Genomic DNA, 25,291 nt, shown 5'->3' on the forward strand with positions numbered 1-25,291 from the left:
AAGGTATATCAAAGCCTGCATCCTCTGAAGCGGTTTAAAAATATATTTCCTCGGTCCTTGAAAATAAAGCTCATTCAATCACTCTTGTTTCCATTTCTCGAATATTGTGATACAGTTTTTATTGATATCAATAACGAGAACGAGCAAAGCATGAGACTGCAACGTGCCCAAAATGCATGCATCAGGTATGCATTCGACATACAACCATACGCCCATGTATCTCCATTCTATACACAATTATCTTGGTTACGACTGAATGACAGACGTAGACTCCACGCAACTACTTTGGTGTATCAAGTGCTTTCTGAAAACACTCCTCCTTACCTATCCACCAGATTTCGCTACCTTAGTTCCCTGCACCTGTTCAATACCCGGTCAGGCTGTACGCTAGAAATTCCTGTGCATCGAACCGCAACCTACAACAGATCGTTCACTATCACCGCCACGAGCTGGTGGAATGAACTCCCCAATGACATCAGGGAAGCTAAATCTAAGACAAAATTTAAAATCCTTTGCCAGCGTCATCTTTTAAGCACTACCAGTCTTTCTTGAGTGTGAATGGGATGCATGAATGAGAGTGAATATGGTTGTTTATTGCAATGTGTTCCTGTATATAATTTAGTTATACTTTACTCACCTTAGTTTAGTTAGTGATACTTTAGTTGCTTTAGTTATACTTTAGGTTGTAAAGATTTCATATGTTTAAATTTTATGTAAAATATACATTGTATATACATGAAGTGGTTAAGTGTAAGAAAGGGCCGGGAGCCCTAACTTCGCCACAATAAAGACGCTTTAATAATAATAATAATAATAATAATAATAATAATAACTTACATCTACAACTTTCTAGAAGCATATACGTAGTTATATATGTCAATCGTGCAACAGAGGAGCAACTGCCAACCAAAGACTATCTCATCAAGAGTTTTTACGTGACTTCACAAGATTTTACTTGTCATTGTGAACACTTCTGTTACTTTTATCATTATTCGCAAATACGGTTTTTTCATTTTTATCTGTCATTCCACCACCATCCACCCTTCTAGATCCTCTCTCATTTCTCCATACTATTTTTATCACTATGTCTTTTACTGTTGTCATTTGGCTAGGCTGATGATGGTCCACAGTGGACCGAAACTAGTACCTTTTAACGTCATTGTAATGTTTTTGTAAAAACATCAAATGATTTTTTAGTATTGAGAAGGTGGAATATTAAAATTTTGTATTTACTTTAAGCATAGTCTCAACTCAATACGGAACCTAACAATGAAGTTTATAACTTTTAATGAAGGAGGATAACACGTTTTCATAATAAATGCGTAAATAATGTGGCTGATAGCAGTTGTTAAGTCGTTAAAAATAAAGGCTGAAGTAAACGATCTTTTCATTTTAATGTTATATACTGAAGTTAAGTAAGAATGTGGTACACCTTAAGATATGGCAGAGTAAATCACTGATTGCAGAGGATAGTTTATATTTTCTTGCGTCTAGTTAAATTTCGGAAAGGTTATTCCCATGTAAATTTTTAGCGAGGAGGTTATCATTTCTCTACATGCATTTGAAATGTTTTCATGGTACATATATGGTTAGGTTGGCTGACACCGTTTGAAGAAGAAAACTGAAGTGTTTACCACAGAACCCTCTGGAGTGATACTGTATTTCTCCAAATTCAAGATGACATTTATTTCTCAGAATCCTATGTGAAAAATCATGGTTCGTCTTGCTTTTGCGGCCTAACAGTAATGAACACCACTGGCAACTATCGCGGTAACCATCTCTATGGTAACCACGCTGCTTCCTTTCCCCCCCACATGCACACTCACGCGCGCACACACACATAACTCGCTGACAATAAACGACCGCCTCTTTATTTACACATTGCTAACCACGGCAACCGGTTGTACAGTGCCTCTGTGTAACGTCACTGGATCTCGGGAAGTAGTGAAAAGGGAATGACGTTCTATTAGCCTCTGCAAAAACGTTGCTCAAATCTGCACAATGGCATCAAAACATGCAAGCTTTTGAATTCTAAGAAAGGTCACAGCTCAATGGCAGATTTATTATGCGTCAACTGTACCTGACGCTTAGTAAAATTACATTTTATAGACAGCAGGGATATGGATCGTCGTATTGTTAAGGTACGTGGAACGGGTATTGCCGCCAAATTTTAAACGGCTTCTCGTCGATATTATGATGCCAATTTTCAGTTAATGTTTATTAAACACTCGGAATTGTAGAATAATTGTGCAGCCGCATCAGAATACGGCATAATCCTAATGAAAGCCAATATTTGGTGTTTAGCATGAAGACAAAGATAGCTGAAAAATGCGTACTATACAAAAAATGCATTTAGTGGCCTGCAACATGGATGCTTTAAAGAAGTCGAAGAAAAAATTGTGAGGTATGTGCAATAGCGGAATGACCATACCATGGCGCAGTAAACTCGTTCGTTGACCTTCAACGCCCACGATTAGACCTAAACATCGCTAACTGCCGAAGTTGGCCGAACCCGATAAGCAAGACGTGCATGTAGCGGCCGGTTATAGCTGACGGTGAGTAAAAGTAACAATTTTACAGACAGCAAGAATATTTTCCTGATGGATCGTCGTATGGAATGAGTATTGCTGGCAAATTGTCAACGGGTTCTCTTCGACAATACAATGCTAGTTTTAAGTTAACGGTTATTAGACCCGCAGAAGTAAAGAATAATGGGAACCCGGGGTAATGAGAACATGAGAACAATATTTCTGAAATGAAACACAAATATATATCAAACTAAACAAATGAGACACACCAAACAGGGCTTAATGAACTTATTGTGACCCCTAGATTAACCTGGATCCGCCCAGCGTGCCATAAATGGTATGGCAAACTACACCGTCTTCTTGGACTCTTATTATTGAACCTGCGTGCACTGTATTGTGGTATTGTCGTGTTCAGAGAAGTCTCGCCTAAAGCGTGGTTTATTTTAGTATACCGTGCTCATTGGTAGGATGCAGCTACATAAAGAGAAGCCTCTTTTTTCACGAGTACCAGTACTGGCTGCACGTCTGAAGTAAGTAATTCCTGCTTTACTTCTATAGTTATTCATATGGACCCTGGTGTGCTATATTTTTCTCTAAGGTGCTTATATGTATGGGGATTAGCTAGGATTTGTCTTGGTGATGATAGGTGTCCTTTCATTTGAAGTAGAAGTGTGGTGGTACTTATCTGGCACGCTGGGCGGAAGTGCTGTCTTTCTGTCCGGCACAACTCGGCGTATAATTGTTATAGTTCCGATGTTCCTTTCCATTCATTTCATTTTTCTTTATCAAACTAGCAATGCATAATAGTGTAGGCTGTAAATTATATGTTTTAAATTAACAATTTTTAATCACACAGAGTAAAAATTTCACATAAAATTGACACTATGTTGCGGTTTTCTTGTTGAAATGTATCTTATATGCATTTATTCATCCTGTCTTTTCATATGCTTCACATTCATGGGTTCATACATTTTCTTAAGAGAATTTCATTGCGAGAAGTTGTTGGAAAATTATGAATTTTCCGACGTACAAAAGGTATTCGTGGAGCCTCCAGATGCTGCAGTTTTGTCGGATGATGACAGTGAGGATAAAACTGGAGGTCGCTTCCCCGACAATTTACCTGGTAGCCAGCTTCAGCGAATGTAGAAAAAAAGTGGTGGTGAGCAATATTTGCTGGCTCAGCGGTGTGGGAATGCATAATGCATGGCAGCTGAAACACGTGTCTCAAGAAGGCATTTCTCACTTTGATTTTCGACGAGCAATTGTCCAGAATTATCTTACATGCTACAAAGCTGCTCCCTTATTCCGCAGATCTCATTGTTTTGGACATAATGCAGTACAGGAACTTTGGTACGATGGAATGCATCACTGGCTTTCTATAATTCAGGAGCGAAGAGAAAATTGCCTTGCTAGGCCTAGAACCTCGTGTACAAAGTGCAATGTAGGTTTATATGTAGACTGTTTTACTTATTATCATTCGCACAAAGGCAATAAGTAGTCTGTATTTGCCTTTCAGAACATCACCGTTACTGCAGTACACACATAAACAGGTGAAACAGGTGACTTATCTCTGTACATACTGCTGCTATAATTCCTCATACAGACTGATTGTCTCAAGGTGTAATAAGTGATTTGGGTAGCCTGTGATAGTTTAGCATTATTATTTAAAATATAAATTCTTTTCCTCATATAATTAACAACTCAGGTCATTTACAACCCCGATAAAATCATCCCTAGCACCAAAAATCAAACATCTAGGTATTTTTAATAGTTCTGGAACAACATTATTTTTGTAATATATGCAAATATTGAAGAAAAACCTGTATACTGATGATTTACAAAAGAAAGTGTTGGGTAAAAGCATATCTGTAAGCCAAATGTGGAACAACATCCAAATTCCCGTATGGCACGGGCCTTTTCTTGGAATTTACATGCCGAATAAATAAAATTGAAGCCTTTCTGGGATCTTCGTATGCACATTATCCAACGCTAAAAGTTACAAGATGATTCTCAAAAAATAAAATCTTGGGCAGATCCAGGTTAAGTAATTTTGACAACCTAGAAATTATAATTCTTTTTAGTATTTTTTTACATTTTTCACCTGGTCTGTACTTCAGTGTTCTATTTACCCTGACCGGGGTTATTGGAACAAGTAGAATTAATCTTGTATTCCTGCAGTGTATAATACGAGGGCATAATATAAGCATACTGTACCTTCTGTTCATCTGCCCTGAAAATATCACTGAAGTTAAGTCACTTGTTCAGGAGTTATCACGAAAAGACTAAAATCGGTACACACGTTTTACTTTTTCACACAGTGCTGATTTTTTTTTTAAGTAACACTTTTATTATCAGACAATATTAGAATATACAGAAATGTGAAGAAACAGTTGAAGATTAACATATTTACAAAGAATTGAAATATCTTTACAGGTGTATGAGCAACATAAATTTGAAATTGGTTGAAATTGTCACATTTTCAGAGCACCACATAATAAATAACTGAAACACCACTATTTTCACTGAAGTTAAATCACTTGTTCGGGAGTTATCACGAAAAGACTAAAATCCGTACACGCGTTTCACTTTTTCACACAGTCTTTTTCACAGCATTAGCACGTAAATCTACATATGAAACCTGATCACTATCAGTTGATGAGCTGGAATATTTTAGTTTTGCCTTCCTGGTTTTCTTAGGAGGAATGGACTTACAGTTTGTTTTTTTACTGCCTGACTCCTTTGATTGTAGAGTGTTACTCAATTTGTGCAATAGTTTTTTCTTCTTTTTTAAAATATTTGTGTTAAGTACCCATTTATGGTTACGACTGGCACAATTTTGAGTTGTATTCGTTTAATACTAATTAATGCTGAAATGTATTCTAATTACCTGTATTTACTTGAACATTGGGGTAATTGGAACATTAAAGATCTGTAATAAATTTACAGGGGGTAAATAGAACATTTACGGGCTAATTAGAACATGACCAAGTAAAGTGTGTAATCTTTAGGGCTAAGTTCTTTGCTATCAACCACAGCCTGAAACAAGCATGGAATAACATTTTGCTGGATTGGAAATGGAGAAATCTTGGAGTCAGACTGCCAAAGCATATGTTTAAACCATACCTTGGAAAGTTATGAACCTCCAGTTTCAAGAGATCATATTTAACTTCTGGATTCGAATGTACAGGTCTTTTCCCTATGAACAGGGAAAAATTTCCAGAACAAGGGTATGATCCTTTGGCTTTAACCCGCTTTAAGACAAAAGCTGTGACAAACATTCCTGCTGTTTCCACTGCCGATGGCACCTATAATATCCCATCAGTACAAGACCCTGAAGTGTCAAATACTCCACAACAATTCGTCCCATCAATACCAGTCCCTGAAGTGTCAAATTCTCCACAGCCATTGGTACTGGTTCCTGAGATTCCAAACACTTGACACCAAACAGTATCAGTACCTGTACCTGAAATAAATTCCCCTCAAAGTTCCAGACCTGAAACTTCAAGCACGCCTTCAGAAAAATCTTTTGAAAGTTTCATGAGAGAACCCTTAAGTAAGAAGCTTAATCAGGCACAGAATAACCCAACACCTCTACACGGAGTTAGGCCAAAACGAACAAAGTTAAGTTTACAGTATGGTGAAATTATGACCTCTATAATGTGTGGGAATGCAGAAATATCATTAGTTACTTTTTGGTCATGCCAAAATATGAATACTTATACATTCAATAACAATTAATATTAGCCAATGAAGTGTGACATACAGATTTTGAACAACCGTAAGATGTAATTCCCTATCAATTTTGTATTTTATTTTCCTACATATGGTATTTATACGATAATGTTCTAATTACCCCATGTTCTAATTACCTCAGGTGAAGACAAAGGAAGTCTAAAAATGCGTACTGTACAAGAGCGGCATTCGTATGAATTTGCAAAGTACTTTTTAAGCCTGATTTAAATTTTTTTAAAGGAAATAGTGGGGGTTGTATTGCATTCAGGGTCATCTTGGATGAAATTAAACATACACTTTCACGTAGTATCAGATTTTGAAAAATAACAAACAAGTAAGCCATAGTGTGGGCATTATCCGTGAAAACGCAAATTTTGAACAGACTAATTGCCGTTTCATACCAGTTTCAATGTGTATAGGTGTTTACCTGACAAGTTTTTCTTCAATATTTGTATATATTACAAAAATAATGTTGTTCCAGAACTATTAAGAATACCTAGATGTTTGATTTTTGGTGCTAGGGATGATTTTATCGGGGTTGTAAATGACCTGAGTTTTTAATTGTATGAGGAAATTAATTTATATTTTAAATAATAATGCTAAAATATCACAGGCTACCCAAATCACTTATTATACCTTGAGACAATCAGTCTGTATGAGGTATGTACAGAGATAAGTTACCTGTTTATGTGAGTACTGCACTAACGGTGATGTTCTGAAAGGCAAGTACAGACTACTTATTGCCTTTGTGCGAATGATAATAAGTAAAACAGTTTACATATAAACCTATATTGCACTTCTGGGGAGTAGTAATTGGTTTACAGCTTCACATTTTGTCTGAAAAGAATTTCAACAAAATACTATTCAAAATACTGAGTCAGCAAATATTTAAGTTTCTCCGACTAAATTAAAAGCGTTTTTAATCGATTTAGGGATAAAATATAGCAATTATAGGAATATAGGAAAAAATATTTTCTAATGCCAATTTAGGCATTTTTAGGCACTATAGGATCACTGTTTCTAACCTTATAAATACATGAAACATGTAAATATAACTTCATTTTAAGTTATCTCTTAAAGAACAAAATAGGTTTTTGCCTAAAATCTGAGGTCTATTCATTAGATCCCAAATCCCATAAACTAGCTACCTTCCATAGTTTAATTTACAGAGCCTTAAAAATCCCTCTATCACCTAAGAACCTAAAAGATGAACTCAATTACATAAAAGATTTAGCAAAAATTAATGGGTATATCCAGGAACAATTAACCATTTAATCAACGAGATAAAACTCAAATTAACAACAAACCTCATCCCTGACAGACCCAAAAAATCCAATTTTATTACTTTCACTTACAACAATCCAGGTATTTATCAGGTTTCAAACCCACTAAAGAACCAAAACTTGCATAGCCTTTAGAACAAATAATACCAACCAAAAATTATTTTTTTCAATCACAACACAGTCAGTTCAAATAATAACATTTACTCAAGTTCAGGCATTTACAGACTCACTTGCACCCAATGTAGCGTCTCGTACATCGGGCAAACTGGCCGCAGCTTTCACACTAGATACTTAGAACATTATAATGCCTCCAGACACAACAAATTTCCAGCTATGAGCTCTCACATGAAAGAAGCAGGTCATCGTTTCACTACTATAGATCAAGACCTCACTATTATAAAAAAAAGTAGGTAAAGGGAACGAATTAGAAAACATCTATATATTTTTAGACCAATATTACAACAAAAATTTAAATCTTAACGATATTATTGAAATCAAAAACCCTTTATACGAGATGTTACCAGTGGCAGCTCGTGGCTGCAAAGTATGGTGAAGAGTTATAACCTGTTCGGTTTCGAGGGACAGATTTAGGAACTACGTGTTGTTTTTGGTTGTTTTGTACTCGTACCTGTGACTGGCGGAGGGTCCAGCACATGACCAAAAATGTATACAGACCGGAGCACTGTGTAACGTCACAGCGCGGCAACCATGTGGCTGCCTTTGCTCTACAATGTAAAGTAGAGATAAGATTTGACCGGGAGACTAACAATTATGGAATCACGGCATCTCCGGGAAGAGCTGGACATTTTGTCGTGTTTTCATTTACAATGCACAGCTGTTTACTGATGCTAAAAACCAAAAAAGTTATAATAGTAAAGAAAATATATATTTACATTAATTGTTTTTCTTAATAATTGAACTCACCTATTTTTTGTACATCAAGTCGATCCTCCGGTCCTTTAAAGCTGCAAACTTGTCGGTAATGTCTTCATAGAATGGTTGTTTGTTCATTAACTGCAGAAGTAGTTCTTTCTGAATAGCAATATTCTCCAGATAAGAAAGTCTCTCTTCTAAAATTGCATTTCTAAGGTATGTTTTTATACGTTTTAGGCAAGAAAAGCTTCTTTCCACTGACGCAGTAGTATATGAGATGAACAGAATAAGGGAGAACAATTTATAATCGTCCATAAAAATGTCTTTATCTTTGTGAAGCATTTGGAACATCTTTTCAGTAGAAACATGTCTGTACTTTTCATCAGCATACAAAATAGAGAGTTCATTTCTTAAGTGATGCAATTTGGGAAACAGAAATCCAAAGAAATTTTGCACCTTTTCAAGAGCACTAGAAGGAAAGCACATGTTGTATTCTTCAAATTTTGTGTTATCGGCTAAGCAAACAAATTTAATTTTTTCACAATCGCGAAATCTCTAATCAATTTCCATCAAAATGTTATCCAAAATTTCAAAATATAAAACTCGATACATCTGAACACATTAGTCCTGATTAAAGGTGCTATACTTTCGGGTTTGGTGCATATCTGTCATTTTGCTGGCCTTCTAAAATATAATTAGAAAATGCTGATTGGTCCTCTTGTGGTTTTTTTTTTACGTCGCAAGATACAGATATGTCTTATGGCGATGATGGGATAGGAAAGGCCTAGGAATGGGAAGAAAGTGGCCGTGGCCTTAATTAAGGTACAGCCTCAGCATTTGCCTGGTGTGAAAATGGGAAACCACAGAAAACCATCTTCAAGGCTGCCAACAGTGGGGGTTCGAACCCACTATCTCCCGATTACTGGATACTGGCCACACTTAAGTGACTGCAGCTATTGAGCTTGGTGGTCCTCTTGTTTCCTAGAAGATCACATGTTGTTCTTATTTTTTATGTACAATAGTTCACATCCAATGACTTCTTTTGCAAAATATCATAAAGAATGTCAGTTAAACAAAAAATGTCATGAAACCCTACTGCCAGAAAAGTTCATTCAAAACTGTTCATGTCATGAAGAAAACCTCTGGCAAGTAGAATACATTTGTCACCGGACTCTTCACTGGTAACTATATTTTTGAAAACTTCTTTCAGCCTTTCCCAGTCATTCACAATTACACTCAATAATTTTGAGTTCGAGCTCCAGCGGACAGGAGTCACGGTTGGAATGCGTGGCCCCGATACAGCAGAAATGGCGTAAGTTCTCTTTGCCGAGTGATGGAAAAAGGATGATATTCCAGAAAGGGATGAAAAAAATATACAACACTTTCGTATTGTTTTACAACTCTGTCGTAAGACCAAATTTAATCGGTGCACCAAACAGTGTACAAATACTGCAAGAGGAGCTTTCTCTGGAGTCCACTTAAATGGTCAGACATCACGCTAACACCATTGTAACACTGTCCTACTAATTTGTGCTTGTAATCAAATGGTCCCAGAATTTTGTCCAATGAAGCAAACAAAACATCTGAGGATCTGTCAGCACTTACATCATGGAAACCTAAGAAACGTTCCACTGTAGCCCCATCAGCATTAACAAACCTGTAATGCACTCGATTAACTAATTTTGAATACTCTTTGATTCGCCACTAAATACACTTTTTATCTTAGAATACTGGTTTTGTATTTCTGCAGGGCTCCTTAATACCAGGAATGTTATCAATTCCTTAAAATTACCATGATTTATTGAATTTAATGTTTTGTCATGACCACAAAAAGCTAGATCTTGCTTCCTTAAATAGAGCACTGCATCAATTACCAACTGAAGGAATAGGCTATTTAAACGTACATTTTCATTAAACTGTACAATATACAGTCTAGCATTTTTCTTCAGGGCATCAGAGATCATATTTTGGTTTCTTTCCAAAGTCTTCAAATCTAGCTGGAATTTTATATGTTCTCAGAGTCTGAATGCTTATGTAAAGAAAGTGTTATTTTCAAAAAGGCTGAAAATCCTTCTTTATTCCAAATGTTATTTTTATTGCTAAAAGGGCCAACAAAACAACTTCTGTAGAGCTGGAGAGGAGCACAACCATGAAAATTCCTTAAACCACGATCGTTTGAAAGATTGTAAGATTTACCAGAATGTTTCACTTCTTTTGTAGCACAAATTTGCAGTGATTCAGTAAGGCGACCAAAATGTAGAACATTCTGATCTTCGTTTTTCCAATGTGATAATGGTGTTTCTAATAAATAATACACACTATGTCATAAACAGGATACATGTTTAAATAAAACAGCACAACACTACGAATGAACCACGATGCATAAGTACTCGTACTTCACACAGGATGACGCAGGGAAAACGAAACATTCCGATCTTCCGGCAACTTCACGTGCACATTCCGCTATGAGGAAAGTACGCGGGTGATGTCATGGTTGTCATAGCAACCACCAAGGAGAAGTAGTACGTACGAGGGAGCACTTGGGAGGTAGAGCCAGCTGCAGAATCTCTCATCTTCACTCAATCTCACTCACCGTACTGTGGCTGACAGCCGGCGCTTTCGTGAGTTTCCTTGGTTCTCATCAAGTGATGTGAGCTCTTGGTGCTCCAAACACCATACAAAAAAACATTTTCTTTCCTTAAAACCAACAAATGTCATAAGTAAAATAAATTTGAAAAATTTCATTCTGGTAAAAATAAATGGTTTATTGGCACTTCATCTACTTCACCTGAAAAACCGCCCCTGGGTTACACGTGTGCTGAAGTCCAACTCCACATGTACCCTGCTCTCTCCTTTCTTGACCTCTATCTATTAACACTTGCCAACAAAATTTGGGAAAGGACCGCCCTCCCTCTTATGTCATTCCCTCCCCCCCTCTCCCCTTCCTACAATACAACAATAAAAATAAAATATATTAAATCTACTATGTGGTCACTCACAGATATTGACCAAAACTAGTACTACTTCTAATGAGGTAGACTAAGAATTTATGTCTTTCTTATACTGTTGATTAGGTGGGAGTTTTAATAAAGTCCTTTTTTTCACAAGAAACTGGGAAATCAACACGGATAATGAAAATTGTAGATTATGATATATCATCGGTCACTTAGTTTTGGAAACATGGGCATCGGTTGGCTCTTTATGGATTCTTTAACCCGCGAGTAGAGTGATTCACATTTGAAGGGTAAGCACTCTCTCCCCTAGTCAGAACAAAGGTTTCTATCTGACCGTGCGCACCACGTGAAAGTTTCTCTCATCGCGCGACCAATGGCGTTGGTGTTATTTGAAGTGGAGCGGACAGCTTACTCCTGTTGTACGCGTTAGTATTTGTATTATGAGCACTTCTTGTTTTTGAAAATGTTATTGTGTTCAGAAACCTTGCTTTTTACGTAAATATTACTAGATATAATTCATGTGTGAGATTTTATATTTTTACAACTCCAGGACGGAAGTTATTTTTATGTATGTTGCATATGTTATTTTAAGTAGCAACTTGTGTCTTTAATAAACAGCTAATCATTTAATATTTATGTCCGGCTCCATGGCTAAATGGTTAGCATGCTGGCCTTTGGTCACAGGGGTCCTGGGTTCGATTCCCGGCAGAGTCGGGAATTTTAACCATAATTGGTTAATTTCACTAGCACGGGAGCTGAGTGTATGTGTCGTCTTCATCATCATTTCATCCTCATCACAATGTGCAGGTCGCCTACAGGAGTCAAATCAAAAAATCTGCACCTGGCGAGCCGAACTTGTCCTCGGACATTCGCGGCACTAAAAGCCATACGCCATTTCATTTTCTTTATTTTATTTTTATATAAAATATATAAGGTAGAACTTGCATTTGATTTCAGTGGTAAATTTCAGCGTTACGCCTCACAAAACTGTGAAAAATGTCATATTTATTTTAATGTGAGAGAAAATCTCATGCGCGACTACTCACGTTACATTTTGTCTAGCGACCACTCGCGGGTTAAGGAAGAAACTTGATATTTGGCCCAATGTGATGCTGATGTCAGTTGTTTGCAAGTAAATATGGTGCTTTTATCTAAAACTTAGGTTTTGGTTGTAGGTTCAACTGCAGAACCTTATGGGCTCCAAATACATTGCCTATTTCTTGGAAGAAGTGTCTGACTGGCAGAAGAAGCTCTCCAATGCTGATCAGGTGATTCAGATCTGGTTTGAAGTACAAAGGACATGGATGCATCTTGAGTCCATATTTATTGGATCAGAGGATATTCGAAATCAACTACCTGAGGATTCAAAACGATTTGATAAGATTGACAAGGACTTTCGAGTAAGTAATAAAGATGCATTTTATAAATTAACCTTTTTATTGCTGAGATAAGGTCTCTTTTGTAGAAGCCCCGTGCTGAATTATTTTTAATAATTGACATTGATACATAAATGTTGAAAATTAACATCGGAAAACCAGAGAGGATCTTGATTTCTTGTCTTAAATTGTTACACTATGGAAGGTCTTTGACTGATCACCAGAGAACTGATTTATATATACTAATAATTAACCAAATGCTCGAATTACGAAATAATCAGGAAACCACTAGCGCACTGTCGATAGTTAAGCTGTACAAGAAATAAAAATATTAAATGTTTAAATAGTAATTGTTAATTTCATTTTCCATTATTGAGAGGACTGTTAATTTAACAGAATTCAATATTTTCGACCTAAAATATGGAGTACATTGGTTTTAATGACTAAGAATATGGAACTTATGTGCTAAAATCCAAAAATGTGGAAAATGAACACAGCATTTTTCAACTCCACACATCATAATTTATAAAGATAATGATCATCATTGTCATCATCTCATCATCATCATCATCATCATCATATGCAGTTTCCAGCTGTTGGCCAGGTCTGCTTGAAACATAAGCCTTTCTATCTCTTCTTGTCTTCCCACCACTTCTCCCTCTTCATTCTTGCCCAGTCCTCTCCTCTTCCCTGTACACACTCTTCCATTCTTTTTATCTACTTGTCTCTTGGTCTTCCTCTTGGTTGGTTTCCTGTTATCTCCATTTCATGCAACCTCCTCGGTATCCTTTCCTCTGTCATTCTCTTCATGTGTCCATAACCATCTAAGTCTAGATGCCTCTATCCTGTTATTCTTTTACTATATCCCTGACTTTCTCATTTGTCACCTTATCCATTCTTATCTCTCCTATCCTGCTTCTCAGAAATTTCATTTCACTTGCCTGTATTCTATTCACACTTTTCAGGAACGCTCCTGCTTGTCTTCCATGCTCGATTATTTCCTTATCATTTCTTCCACTTTCCTCTGTGATACTTCCCAGGTACTTTCAATACTTTACTTCCTAAGTTATTTACCTCCAAGCATTATCCCTCTTGTAGGTCTCTCGTTCGTTCTACATGTGATCACTATCTTGATTTTTATGGCATTAAATTTAATTCCATATTATTCCACCTCATCTTCCCATGCATATAGCTGTTCCTGGATATCCTCTTCTTTTTCTCCCAGACTAACAAGTCATCTTCAGACATTATCACTTTCATTTTTCCTTCCGCAATTTTCCTTGCCATTTTTGTCTGTAGCTCGTCCATTACTACAATGAAGAGCAAAGGTGACAGAGCCTTTCCTTGTCTTAATTCACTGTTATGATGAAACCAGTCCGTTCTCTCTCCTGCTACTTTCACACAGCCAACACTCACTCTTTCTGTTGTCTGCTTCTTGACACCTTTTTCCTATAAGGCTTCCCATACCTTGTTTCTGCACACACAATGATATGATTTCTCAAAGTCCAAGAAGGCTATCAGAGATCTTTACCCCACTCATAATGTTGCTCTTGTAGTTGTTTTACTGTGAATGTAAGGTCTACTGTGGATCTTCCTGATCTGAATCCATACTGCTCTTCTCTTAACTTTTCTTCCACACTGTTTCTGATTCTATTCTCCAGAATCTTTTCAAACATCTCTACAGTGGCATATCAGTGTGACTCCCCTATAGTTCTTAAAATCTTTTCTATTCTCCTTCTTGAAGATGGGTATGATTATCCCATTTTTCCAGTCTACAGGGGTCTTTCTCTCTTTCCATATTACTTTTAACACACGATAAAGCAACTGTTTCCCTATCTTTCCTGCTGCCTTCACAATCTCGGTACTCACTTCATTTAAACCTGATGTTTTCCCTCCTTTCAGTTTGTCTAGTGCTACCTCCTCCTCTCTCCGTGTTAAGTCTTTTTCTTTTCCCACGTTTCTTCCTTCCTTCCTGCTTCTACTTTCCTCGTTACTGCATCCTTCTGGGTTTAGTAAATCTTCAAAATACTCCTTCCACATTCCTTTGAGTTTCTCTTTTTCCTGCACTTCATTTCCATTTTTATCTCTCATTATAACATCTGCCCTCATGCCATTCCTCTTAGCCATTCCATACAGTACTTTTTTATTTCCTTTGCTCACCATGTTTGCCACAAACCTACTATTCTGGTGTTATAGGGGGAGAGGTGATACTCCTACATGGCGCATCCTAGGTGGCAGATAGGGTGGTCCTAAGTGGCTTGCCGGTGGACTTGAGCGAAGTAAAATAGCTCTTGTGGACCAAACACACAAATAATTGTGGATGGGGGATGCAGATGAAGAATGCATCCATGGTACCCCTGCCGGTCGTAAGAGGTGACTGAAAGGGGCGACTAAGTGATGATTGAACTAGAACCACGAGACTACTTGTAATTAGTACCATCATGTGAGGAACACCATGGGTCCCCTTTACTTGCAAGTAGTACCACTATGTTATGTACACAATAGGTTTTGATTAATAGCAACAGAGGGTGAATTAGTATGGGTTTTACAGTACCCGTGATTAGTACCATTATATGTGGAGTACCATAGAAGAAAGAAGGGAGTGATACGACAAAGAACTAGTGCAGAAACGAGCTTTGAGACTTTAAAAAATTATCACCCATTAAGAGAACAGCTGACAAATGTACTGACATACAAGATAATCCTACTGCCACTTCAGAAAAGGACAACTTATTAAAAAATATTGCAGCTCTTGAAGCAAAAAACGCTTGGTTGCCTGATGTGAATATGAAATTGAAATTACAAAACAAAGGACTTGCGAATACGCTGTCACTTTCACAAAGAAATGTTCACAAACTAAAGAAGAACATGAGTGCTTTAGTGTCTTACAAAGTTAAACGAATATTGAGGAAAATATTTTCACCCAGCCTAATAAGACGTCTGTTAAATGGATCTAAATGGGTTCAATGGAATAAGGAGGACATTTGTAAAGCAATTACTCTACGTGCTGTTTCACAGAAATACTACATTTACTTCAGAGAAAAAATGGGACATCCACTGCCTGCAGTTTCAACGCTAAGAGCATGGATAAACCACTCCTTTCACTGTTGGCGAGGCATATTGCAAGACGTTCTACTTCTGATGAAAATGCAAGCTGAAAGACTGAGCGACAAAGAATGAATCTGCGTTGTATCATTCGATGAAATGAACATAGATAGCAGAATTTGTTATGACCAAGAAGACAGAATAGTAGGCCCACATAGTTATGTTATTGTTGTTGTGGTATGAGGGTTGTTTGCATCTTGGAAACAACCTGTCTGCTTTGATTTTGATGTACAAATAACAGCTATGCTTCTGAAAGGAAGAAAGGAATAATATTGTCCTTGGAGTGTATCTTGTACAATGTTGTATCTACTGTGGCAGACATGGGAGCCAAGAATGAATCTGTGTGGAAAGAACATGAGGTAACATACCTAAACACTCATTTCCTTAATCCTCTCAATGTGAGAAGAAATGTGTGGGTGTTTGCTGATGTACCTCATTTATTTAATGAGAAATCACTTCTTGGACAAAGGTATTGTACTACCTTGCAAAAAAATCAGCAATAAAAAATGTGGTGAACTTAAAAATGTGTCCTAAGCTTTCTTGCAACATATTAATGTGATAGGCGGGAAGCAACGGTGTGTACGATTAGCAACTGAGTTGTTTTCTAACACAACAGCACAGGCTATCCGGTACTTTATGCCAGACCAAGAACATGTTTGTGCATTCATAAGCTTGCCGATGAGACACTGGATATTTTAAATTCTAGAATACCTGAGAGTGACAAGCCACTTGCATGTGGGTTTGGCATTCATCGCAATAAACAGGAGAAATGCCTCACAGAATTTTATGAGTGTTGTGAGAACATGCATGTTGGCTCTGCAAAACATGTCCTTCCCTTTCAAAAAGGATTTTTGAGAAATATCCGTTCCATGCTTGGCCTTTTCAAAGACATGGAATCTTTCAATGTTTAATATATTCTCACAGCATGTTTGAATCAAGATTGCCTGGAAAATATATTTTAGCGCTGAAGAAGTCTTGGACATTTTTTCGATCATCCTTCTCCACCTGGTGTCAAAAACAGGATCAGATTGTTGTTGTTGAGAGCCAATTCCTGCTACATTCCTCTTTCCAATGTGTCACCTGTAGCTCCTGCCGAAGGAGGAGAATTTGTTACATCGGTTATGTTTGGCAACATGCTCCCGGACATGACTGAAGCTTTGGCGATGACTGAGGGTGACAAGGATATTAATGGCATTGAACTGCCAGCTTTTGATAGTGATCTATCCTTACAGGAAGATACCGACTGTAGTGTGGAGGGATTCAAATACTTTGTGGGGTTCATCGCATATCGCTGCCGAAAATTTTGACAGGTCCTTGGACACGCCTACAGGAGAGTTGTTGACACCACCTGATGACCCAAGTCTGGGGTAGGTACACATGCTGTCTCGTGGAGGTTTGCTCATTCCTTCCGATAATTTCATGGAAATGATCACTAAATTCAAACTGATATTTGCTTAAGTTTACGGACAAACAGATTTGAACAGGAAACCAGAAGTTGTGAATAGTATGTTTGTGAAGCTGAAAAGCCGTTTTCCTGACGTTCATCCCCAAGTCTTGAAAACATATGCAAAGATTCAAACCTTACTCCGTTTGTATTGATTGGCTACAAAACAGAAATTTAAAAAATGCCCATAAGCGAAAAGTGAGAATGTGTGTTTTCAAAGTCAAGAAATGTTCGTGACCGTTGTATTTGTTATTTTAAACTTCATGTGCAAAGTCACAGGACCTTTGCTTTTTACTCAGAACTTGGAAAAGAACTTATTTCATACCCTGTCTCGCTTTCATCTATTACAGTTCGAACTGTAGCCCTTGTGATGAAAATCGAGTAGGTAGTGAATATACTAGACTGTGATACTCTTCTTGACTTATATGAACGGAAAGAAAAACAAATCATTTATTTGATGCTAGTGTTGCAAGTCTTGAAGTTATTACATATAGCGTTGTGTCCTGTAAGTTTTCACTGTGAAGTGTTGAACAAATTAGCAATGTTTTCGGTATAAAGCAAATTTCCTCTGTCAAGTCACAGTGAGGTGCAGATTTCATGCAATTCGTCAACATCATCTTCACTAAGGTAAATGTGAATAACAGTTAACATATTATTATAGTCTCATTTGTCCTGAATCTATTGATTTAAACCTAAAATATCGCACACTTCTAAGTATCTCTTATATTGTAGCACTACGATGTTATACTTTATCTTGTACAGAATATTTGTTTCTATAGAGTACACTGGATGACGTTCGAAAATTCTAAAATATCGCTTCGGTATATTATTAAAATATGAAACTTACTCGCACGGCAGCAATGTTCCATGGTGACGTCACAGCGACAGCCAATGGCAGCCTGTAACGCGGAATGACTAACCTTACTGTTCTCTATTAACCTTGATTCCATTCCAAAATATTATCTTTTTTTTTTTTTGGTATGTAACCTTTCCACCCAAACTGTCCTTTCCATAAAGAGGCTCTCAGTAATTGACACTTTGTCATCAGGGGTATAAGCTTCCAAACATTTTGCTACCAGGTGGTCAAGTACTGGCTTTATCTTGTAAATTTTGGGCAGAATTTGTACATTATTCACCTTGCACATACATCATACATCTTCTTTATAGACTGTAAAGCCTTTCAACATTCAGTATGCAAGCCTCTGTGAATTTACTAACTGCTGCCACAATCCTCTATCTGTAACCAGTTCTGTGGCCTCGTTTAGTTCTCTACCTCTTATCTTTAAATCGTTAGACACTGAGTCTAACCATCATTGTCTTGGTCTCCCTCTACTTCTCTCACCCTCCATAACAGAGTCCATTGTTCTCCCAGGTAACCTATCCTCCTCTATTCGCCTCAGATGACTAGACCAACAATGCCAGTTTATGCGTACAGCTTCATCTTTTCTAGTTCATTCCTAACTTATCCTTTAATTCCTCATTCTGAGTACCCTTCTGACATTGTTCACACCTGTTTGTACCAGCAATCATTCTTGCTACTTTCATGTCTATTACTTCTAACATATGAATAATATATCCTGATTCCACCCAGCTATCAATTAAGTAAAGCAAAGTTGGTCTGAAAACAGACTGATGGAAAGATAGTTTCATCTGGGAGCTCACTTCCTTCTTACAGAATACTATTGATCGCAACTGCAAGCTCACTGCATTAGCTGTACTGCACCTTGATTCACTCATTTACTATACTACCATCTTGGAAAAACACACATTCTTAACACTTGAAATTATCTACCTATTCCAACTTTGTATCCCGAATCTGATATTCAGTTCTCTTGGATTTCTTATCTACTGACATCAATTTAATCTCGGAAAGGCTAATTTTCACACCATATTCATTGTACTCCAAGATATTAGACTGCAGGCTTTCTCATTGTCAGAGAAATGTAAAAAACTGAGGAGGAGGAAAAATTTCTCTATCATCAGCTCATAGAAAATAGGCATGGCCAACAAGGGATTTAAAAAAAAATTGTGTCCTAATTTAGGTTTCTGTACAATTCCCTGCAGCATCAGCAGCAATATGCCCATAAGAAGCTTTATTTCATCCTCATTTTTCTGGACCCAGTCTTGGTTTGACCTCTCCACCTAATTTTACGAAGCTAGGTTTTATATGCGATTTTCTACTGGGCAAAAAAGTTTGTCGTCATCAAAAAAATAATTCAAATATTTTGTTTGGTTTTGTCTTACCTAAACACTCCCTTTACATCATAATGGAATTTTGGATGAAAGCTACCTTCTTTGTCCATTTTCAGTCCAGGCTGACGAAGAAGTTGCACTGATAGGAATATTATCAGTATTATCTTCACTACTGTCACTATCATAATTGAGGAGTTGGATGCAATAACAGTGTAAGTAGACTTACGTTATCTTGAGAAACAGAAGCTTGAAGTTTATACATGTTCTGAGTTAAAAGTAATATTAGGAATCAACCTGAATTTCATTTAAGGACATTTAAAAGAGCCAGAAAATGCATTTCCCAAAGAATTTTAATGATCTGTTAGCTAATAAGAAAGACGGATTTAAAATTTCATTTTATACACTGTTATTGCATGAAGAGCAGGAATATTATATTTTGCCATACATCAGTATTGATCAGGGAGTTAGGAAAGCATGATCGCCCACTATAGAGGAACAAAAGTGGAAATTTATCCCACCTCAGTTCTCCAAAATGTCTAAACTTACTAAAATTAAGAACAAATTCCTAAAAAGGAAACCAAAAATTTGTCAACTAAGAAAGGTAAAACCATTAAGTTTATTCTTTATTTAATATTCATCTTTTTCGTTCTTTTTGCGTAAAGGGTTGAGAGAATTTTGTTATAGTGCTCTCTCCAACTTGATATTAGGCTACGGTAATTGCCCCCACCCCACTTTCCCAACAAATAGTTGAAATGTTATAAAATTAGTAACATTTTTTCTGAACAACTTTTATTCCTAATTTCATTTACAAAATGATTCTCTAAACCTAAAAGAAAAGAAAAAGAACAAAAAAGATCACAAAGTATACAATAGAGATTTAGACATTGTGTGTCTTACTTGTTTGAAATACTCAAATGCATCATTGATCAAAATCAGGTTGATTCATCTACACATGCTGCATTAGCAGACTCTAGGGAATCATTACACACAGACATGACTTTCACATACCACTTTAACATTTTCATTTTTTAAGTATTTTATTAGTGAACATCAACCCTTTTGTCTGCTTTTACACCACACTTTCTTACATCATGTAGCCTCAAATCATTAAAACTGAGAAAGCTATGATTCCTCTTTAAGAAGGTAAATGGCACATAGTTAGGAGTGTAGGACTGTGACTCTGATAGAACACCATTATGGTAATAAAGTCACACAAACTTCTGTATCATGAATCTGTTGCTTTTAGCAGAGGGCATTCTTAGAAACATAGGTCAAAGTGCTGATACCCAGTCTTTTATTAAATGTGACGCCACAAAACCTTCTCTTCCACGTGCTGAAATCTTCTCCAGCCAGAGAACTGGTGGCAGCTGAACGTGCCACTCGTGAAGCATGCCTCATGCAATAACAGCGTAGCGCATGATACCAGTTGTAGTGTGCTGCTGACCTCTAGCGGCATCCTAGCGAACTAAGACCTGGACTGGGTTGTAGTGAAGGGACCAGGAAATCTGAAAACAGTATTCATGCAATAACAGCACAAGTAAACTTACGCTGTTATTGCATCTAGCTCCTCAATTGCTACTTGAACTGGAATCGAACAAGTCTCTTTTGCGACTGCTGCTCATTTGCATCAGCTGGCCCAAAACCTGTACGTTCGAGCCCACAGTACTTGTTCCTGGTAAATTCCCTTTATTTACAAATTCCCCTTCAGTAGAACTTATTTCACTAAGATCACTATCCTCCCCACTAAATCCCAACAGCTTGTTTATCATGGCCTGTAAATCATCATCCTGTAACGGTGGGGGTCGGTAATTCCTTCCCGACATTTTAGCGGAAAAAAAATATAATAAAATCAAAGCAAACCCTAGTCCCTACAGTTTAGAACGAAATCATGAATTGTGCCTCTTTTGCGGAACATATGCGTATGATAATAAAGACTATAACTTCCACAATTTGTGGTAAACATACATTCCTATCATGAAGGAAGAACTCAAGACTAAGGATAATAAATTAGATCACAATTCTAATGTGTCATCAGAGAGGTCTGTTTATACAGGATCATATATCCAACTCTCTTCTACAACAATAATATTGCATACAAGGGATGATAATATGATGAGGTAATGTTTTAGCCCGTGGGTATTAGGCTTTTAAGTCATTCTTGCCTGGAGATAATTTGTGTTCTTTATGATTCGGCTTATGGATGACACATTGGTATTGGAAGAATACAGTTGAAAAAATTCACATCAGAGGGCAGACTCATCCAGAACATGCTGCTGAGAAAGAAATAAACCTCTGCAGGCAGGCAACTGAGAAAAAATATATAATTAGAATTGGCAGATACAGCAGCATTCCCCGCCAAGCTGGAGATTTGTAGCTGTGGATCTCACCGCATTGCCCACCAAACGGGTTTATGGAATAACAGATGGTAGAAGGTTTGGATAAGTCTCTTCATCCATTATTAAATAATTGTGCCAACCTTTTGGTGCAAATCATTAACTCATTTAATAAATTTATGTGTGAATACTGCTGTCTCTATAGAATCCAATCTTTTCAGCACTTACAGTGTACTTTATTTTTATTTTTTATACACATAGTTAGACCCAACACTGCTAGTACGTCGATGTCTGTCGATGATATATTGCTATTACAAATGTCCGATGACATGATCAGTGCAGATATGTGCTGTATGAACACTGTAGGGCCTTCATTTTAAACTGTACACATCATCTGTGCAGTTAAATTGCTCATTCATATTGCTACATGCATAGCCACCTTAATTAAGCACTTAATTTTAAAGAAATGATCACAAACTTTTGAGGCTGGCCTTTCCTTGGTTCTGTTTTGTGCTTTCTGCTTTCTATCCAATGGCAACCAGCCTGAACCTGTGGCCACATTCATCCTATAGTTCAACAACAAAACACTAATCCTAATCTCCATCCCTTTCAACTCTTTTACAGTTTGATCCCCTTTTACACATGTCAACAGACACTCCTCAAGCTACATCTCTTCTTCCAGTGTTAAAATTTGTTACTATTTGGTGATGAATTTATACCACCACTTTAAGGTGTCATTCAGCGTTGTGTATGGCACAGCATATTACTCATAGGCCACACAAATGCTTAACCTTCCAGCCTTTACATCCTGGCCTGCATTTTCCAAGTATACTGGATTGTATCTCTTCTTCTTTCTTCTTATAATGTTTATGATCGGTTTTACTGTACAAAATGAAAAGTTGACGTTCTCACTCTTTTCTCTCTTGAAAAGCTTACTTTCAAACATTAATTATTTAGTATATTCTAATGGTAGTCCTACTTACATGCCAAGATCAAAATTAACTGCTAAATCACACTCGTTAGCAGTGAGGTTCTTTCGTGACTTCAGTAATTTAAGTGGAATTTTTATTCCGAGAAAAAGGCTTCTGTTAGCTTGTGAATGGCACACTGGAGCCTCTTGTTGTTCCAGCATCATTAGTCTGGGAGCATGCACCACCAGTGTATCAATGAGAGCCTTTCCACAAATTTGTATGGCATTGAAATGCAAAAAATTTTTAAATGTGCGTTAATTGGTATTACTCAACATGACCGCTTTCCCCCACTTTTATGGTATGTTTCTTGTCTACAGTCTCTTATCTTTTTTTGATTACATATTGTTTCTATATTTTTGACTCAAAAAAGTCTTAATTTGACACTTATAGTACATGTGGAATATCAGAGTTCATTTCTGAAACTGCCAGATCCCTGAATTAGGACAAATAGTTTTTACCCTGTATATGTATGTTTGTTGTAGGAGCTGCTCTCTGATATGGTCAAAACACCAAATGTTGTAAAGGCTACCAATAAACCAGGTTTGTATGAAAAGCTTGAAGCATTGCAGAAACAGTTGACAATGTGTGAGAAGGCTCTGGCGGAATATTTGGAGACTAAAAGACTGGCCTTCCCTCGATTCTACTTTGTGTCTTCTGCCGATCTTCTTGACATTCTGTCCAATGGCAACCAGCCTGAACTTGTAGCCAGGTATGTCCTGTAGTTCACTCTAAGAATGTACATTTTTCTTTCCTTTTTTTCTTTTTTTTTTTACCAGGCAAGTTGGTCATGCCGTTAGAGGTGCATGGCTGTGAGCTTGCATCCGAGAGATAGTGGGTTCGAATCCCACTGTCGGCAGCCCTGAAGATGGTTTTCTGTGGTTTCCCATTTTCAACCAGGCAAATGCTGGGGCTGTACCTTAATTAAGGCCACGGCCACTTCCTTCCCACTCCTTGACCTAATCGTTGTAAACAATAAAGACCGTATATTGTCACATGAACAGATGCCTGTGCCAGGCCTTTCCCGCCATGATATGATTTACGCTGCTTATTCTCTGAAGAGTCCAAAATACAAGCCTAAGGTAATCACATATAGAGACTTCAAAAATTGGAACGAAGAAGCCCTCATTGAGGACGCTCTGAGCACACCATGGCACACAGTTCAGTATATAAAGGACACTGACGACAAAAGTATCTCATTTTAACGAACTTCTCTTAACTTTACACGACAGACATGCCCCATTACATACTGCTCGAGTAAAGCAACCCTCTAACCCTTGGCTCAATCAAGAAATTCGTGATCAAATGAAAGACAGAGATGCATCCTATAGCCACTATGTGAAATATCCAGCACAGGACAATTTTGAGAAATATAAAAGACTCTGAAATAAAACAACGCAGATGATAAGAAACACTCAAATACGCTACTTGTACAAAGTTTTAACTACACATAACTCTGCTGTTGTATGGAAAACTCTCCGCGATATGGGTCTAAATAACACAATGACAAAGGATAGTAACTGTAATGTACCTTTGGATGATCTGAATGATTATTTTTGCTCAAGAAACGTCCAGACGAACGGAAATACCAAGAGAGCCACTATTGACAGAATACCTTCAAAGAGAAAGCATGGTGGAGAAACATTCTACTCCTCTCATGTGACTCCAGGTAATGTAAAGAGCGCCCTCAATGACATAAAATCAGGGTCTACTGGACACGCCAGAATAAACCTGTCCCTTTTAAGAAAATTCTAGACATCATTCTTCCTACAATAATACACATTATTAACACCTCTCTTATGACGGGAATCTTTCCTGAGAACTGGAAAAATGCCATCATCAGACCCTTGCCGAAAAATAGTACCCCTATAACCCTTGACGATTACCGGCCTGTTAGTATCCTCCCTGTAGTAGGAAAAGTACTGGAAAAACTAGTACACAAACAAATGACAGACTATCTCTTACATCATAACTTACTTGACAGATATCAATCAGGGTTTAGATCGAATTATAGTACCAACTAACGACATTCAGCTAGCAATGGATGTCGGACAAATGACAATTCTAATTCTTCTCGACCTTACAAAGGCATTTGACTGCGTAGGCAAAGACATTTTACTAGCCAAATTAGAAATTATGAAATTTTCTAATAATGTATTATGCTAGGTACGTTCCTATCTCAGTGGACGTAAACAATGTGTGTCAGTAGGAGACAGTATGTCTATATGGCTAAATACTGAGATGGGGGTAGAAAAGGATGGGGTGTTATCACCGCTTCTGTTCTCCCTATACATGAATGACCTATCAGAACAAATGACGAACTGTAAATATCACTTACAAGCAGATGACATCCAATTGTACATTCATACCAAGCCAAATGACATACAAGAAGCAATCATGAAATTAAATGAAGACCTATTTAACATTAATGAATGGACTAGTAGCCACTGCCTGAAGGTAAACCCATTAAAATCGCAAGCCATCATAATAGGATCTAAAAAG

The 25,291-nt window shown here is 37.3% G+C and overlaps 1 protein-coding gene across 1 annotated transcript in view; it reads left to right on the plus strand.

Moving 5' to 3' along the window:
• The window catches only part of LOC136875368 (dynein beta chain, ciliary), a 782,313-nt gene that overhangs the window by 475,063 nt on the left and 281,959 nt on the right, over positions 1–25,291 (plus strand). Inside the window, exons 29-30 of the mRNA XM_067148948.2 lie at positions 12,546–12,770; positions 23,275–23,501. Of these exons, the coding sequence (XP_067005049.2) occupies positions 12,546–12,770; positions 23,275–23,501 (452 nt within the window). The remainder of the gene's footprint in view (positions 1–12,545; positions 12,771–23,274; positions 23,502–25,291) is intronic.

This window comes from Anabrus simplex, chromosome 1, assembly GCF_040414725.1.
Source record: "Anabrus simplex isolate iqAnaSimp1 chromosome 1, ASM4041472v1, whole genome shotgun sequence".
NCBI lineage: Eukaryota > Metazoa > Arthropoda > Insecta > Orthoptera > Tettigoniidae > Anabrus > Anabrus simplex.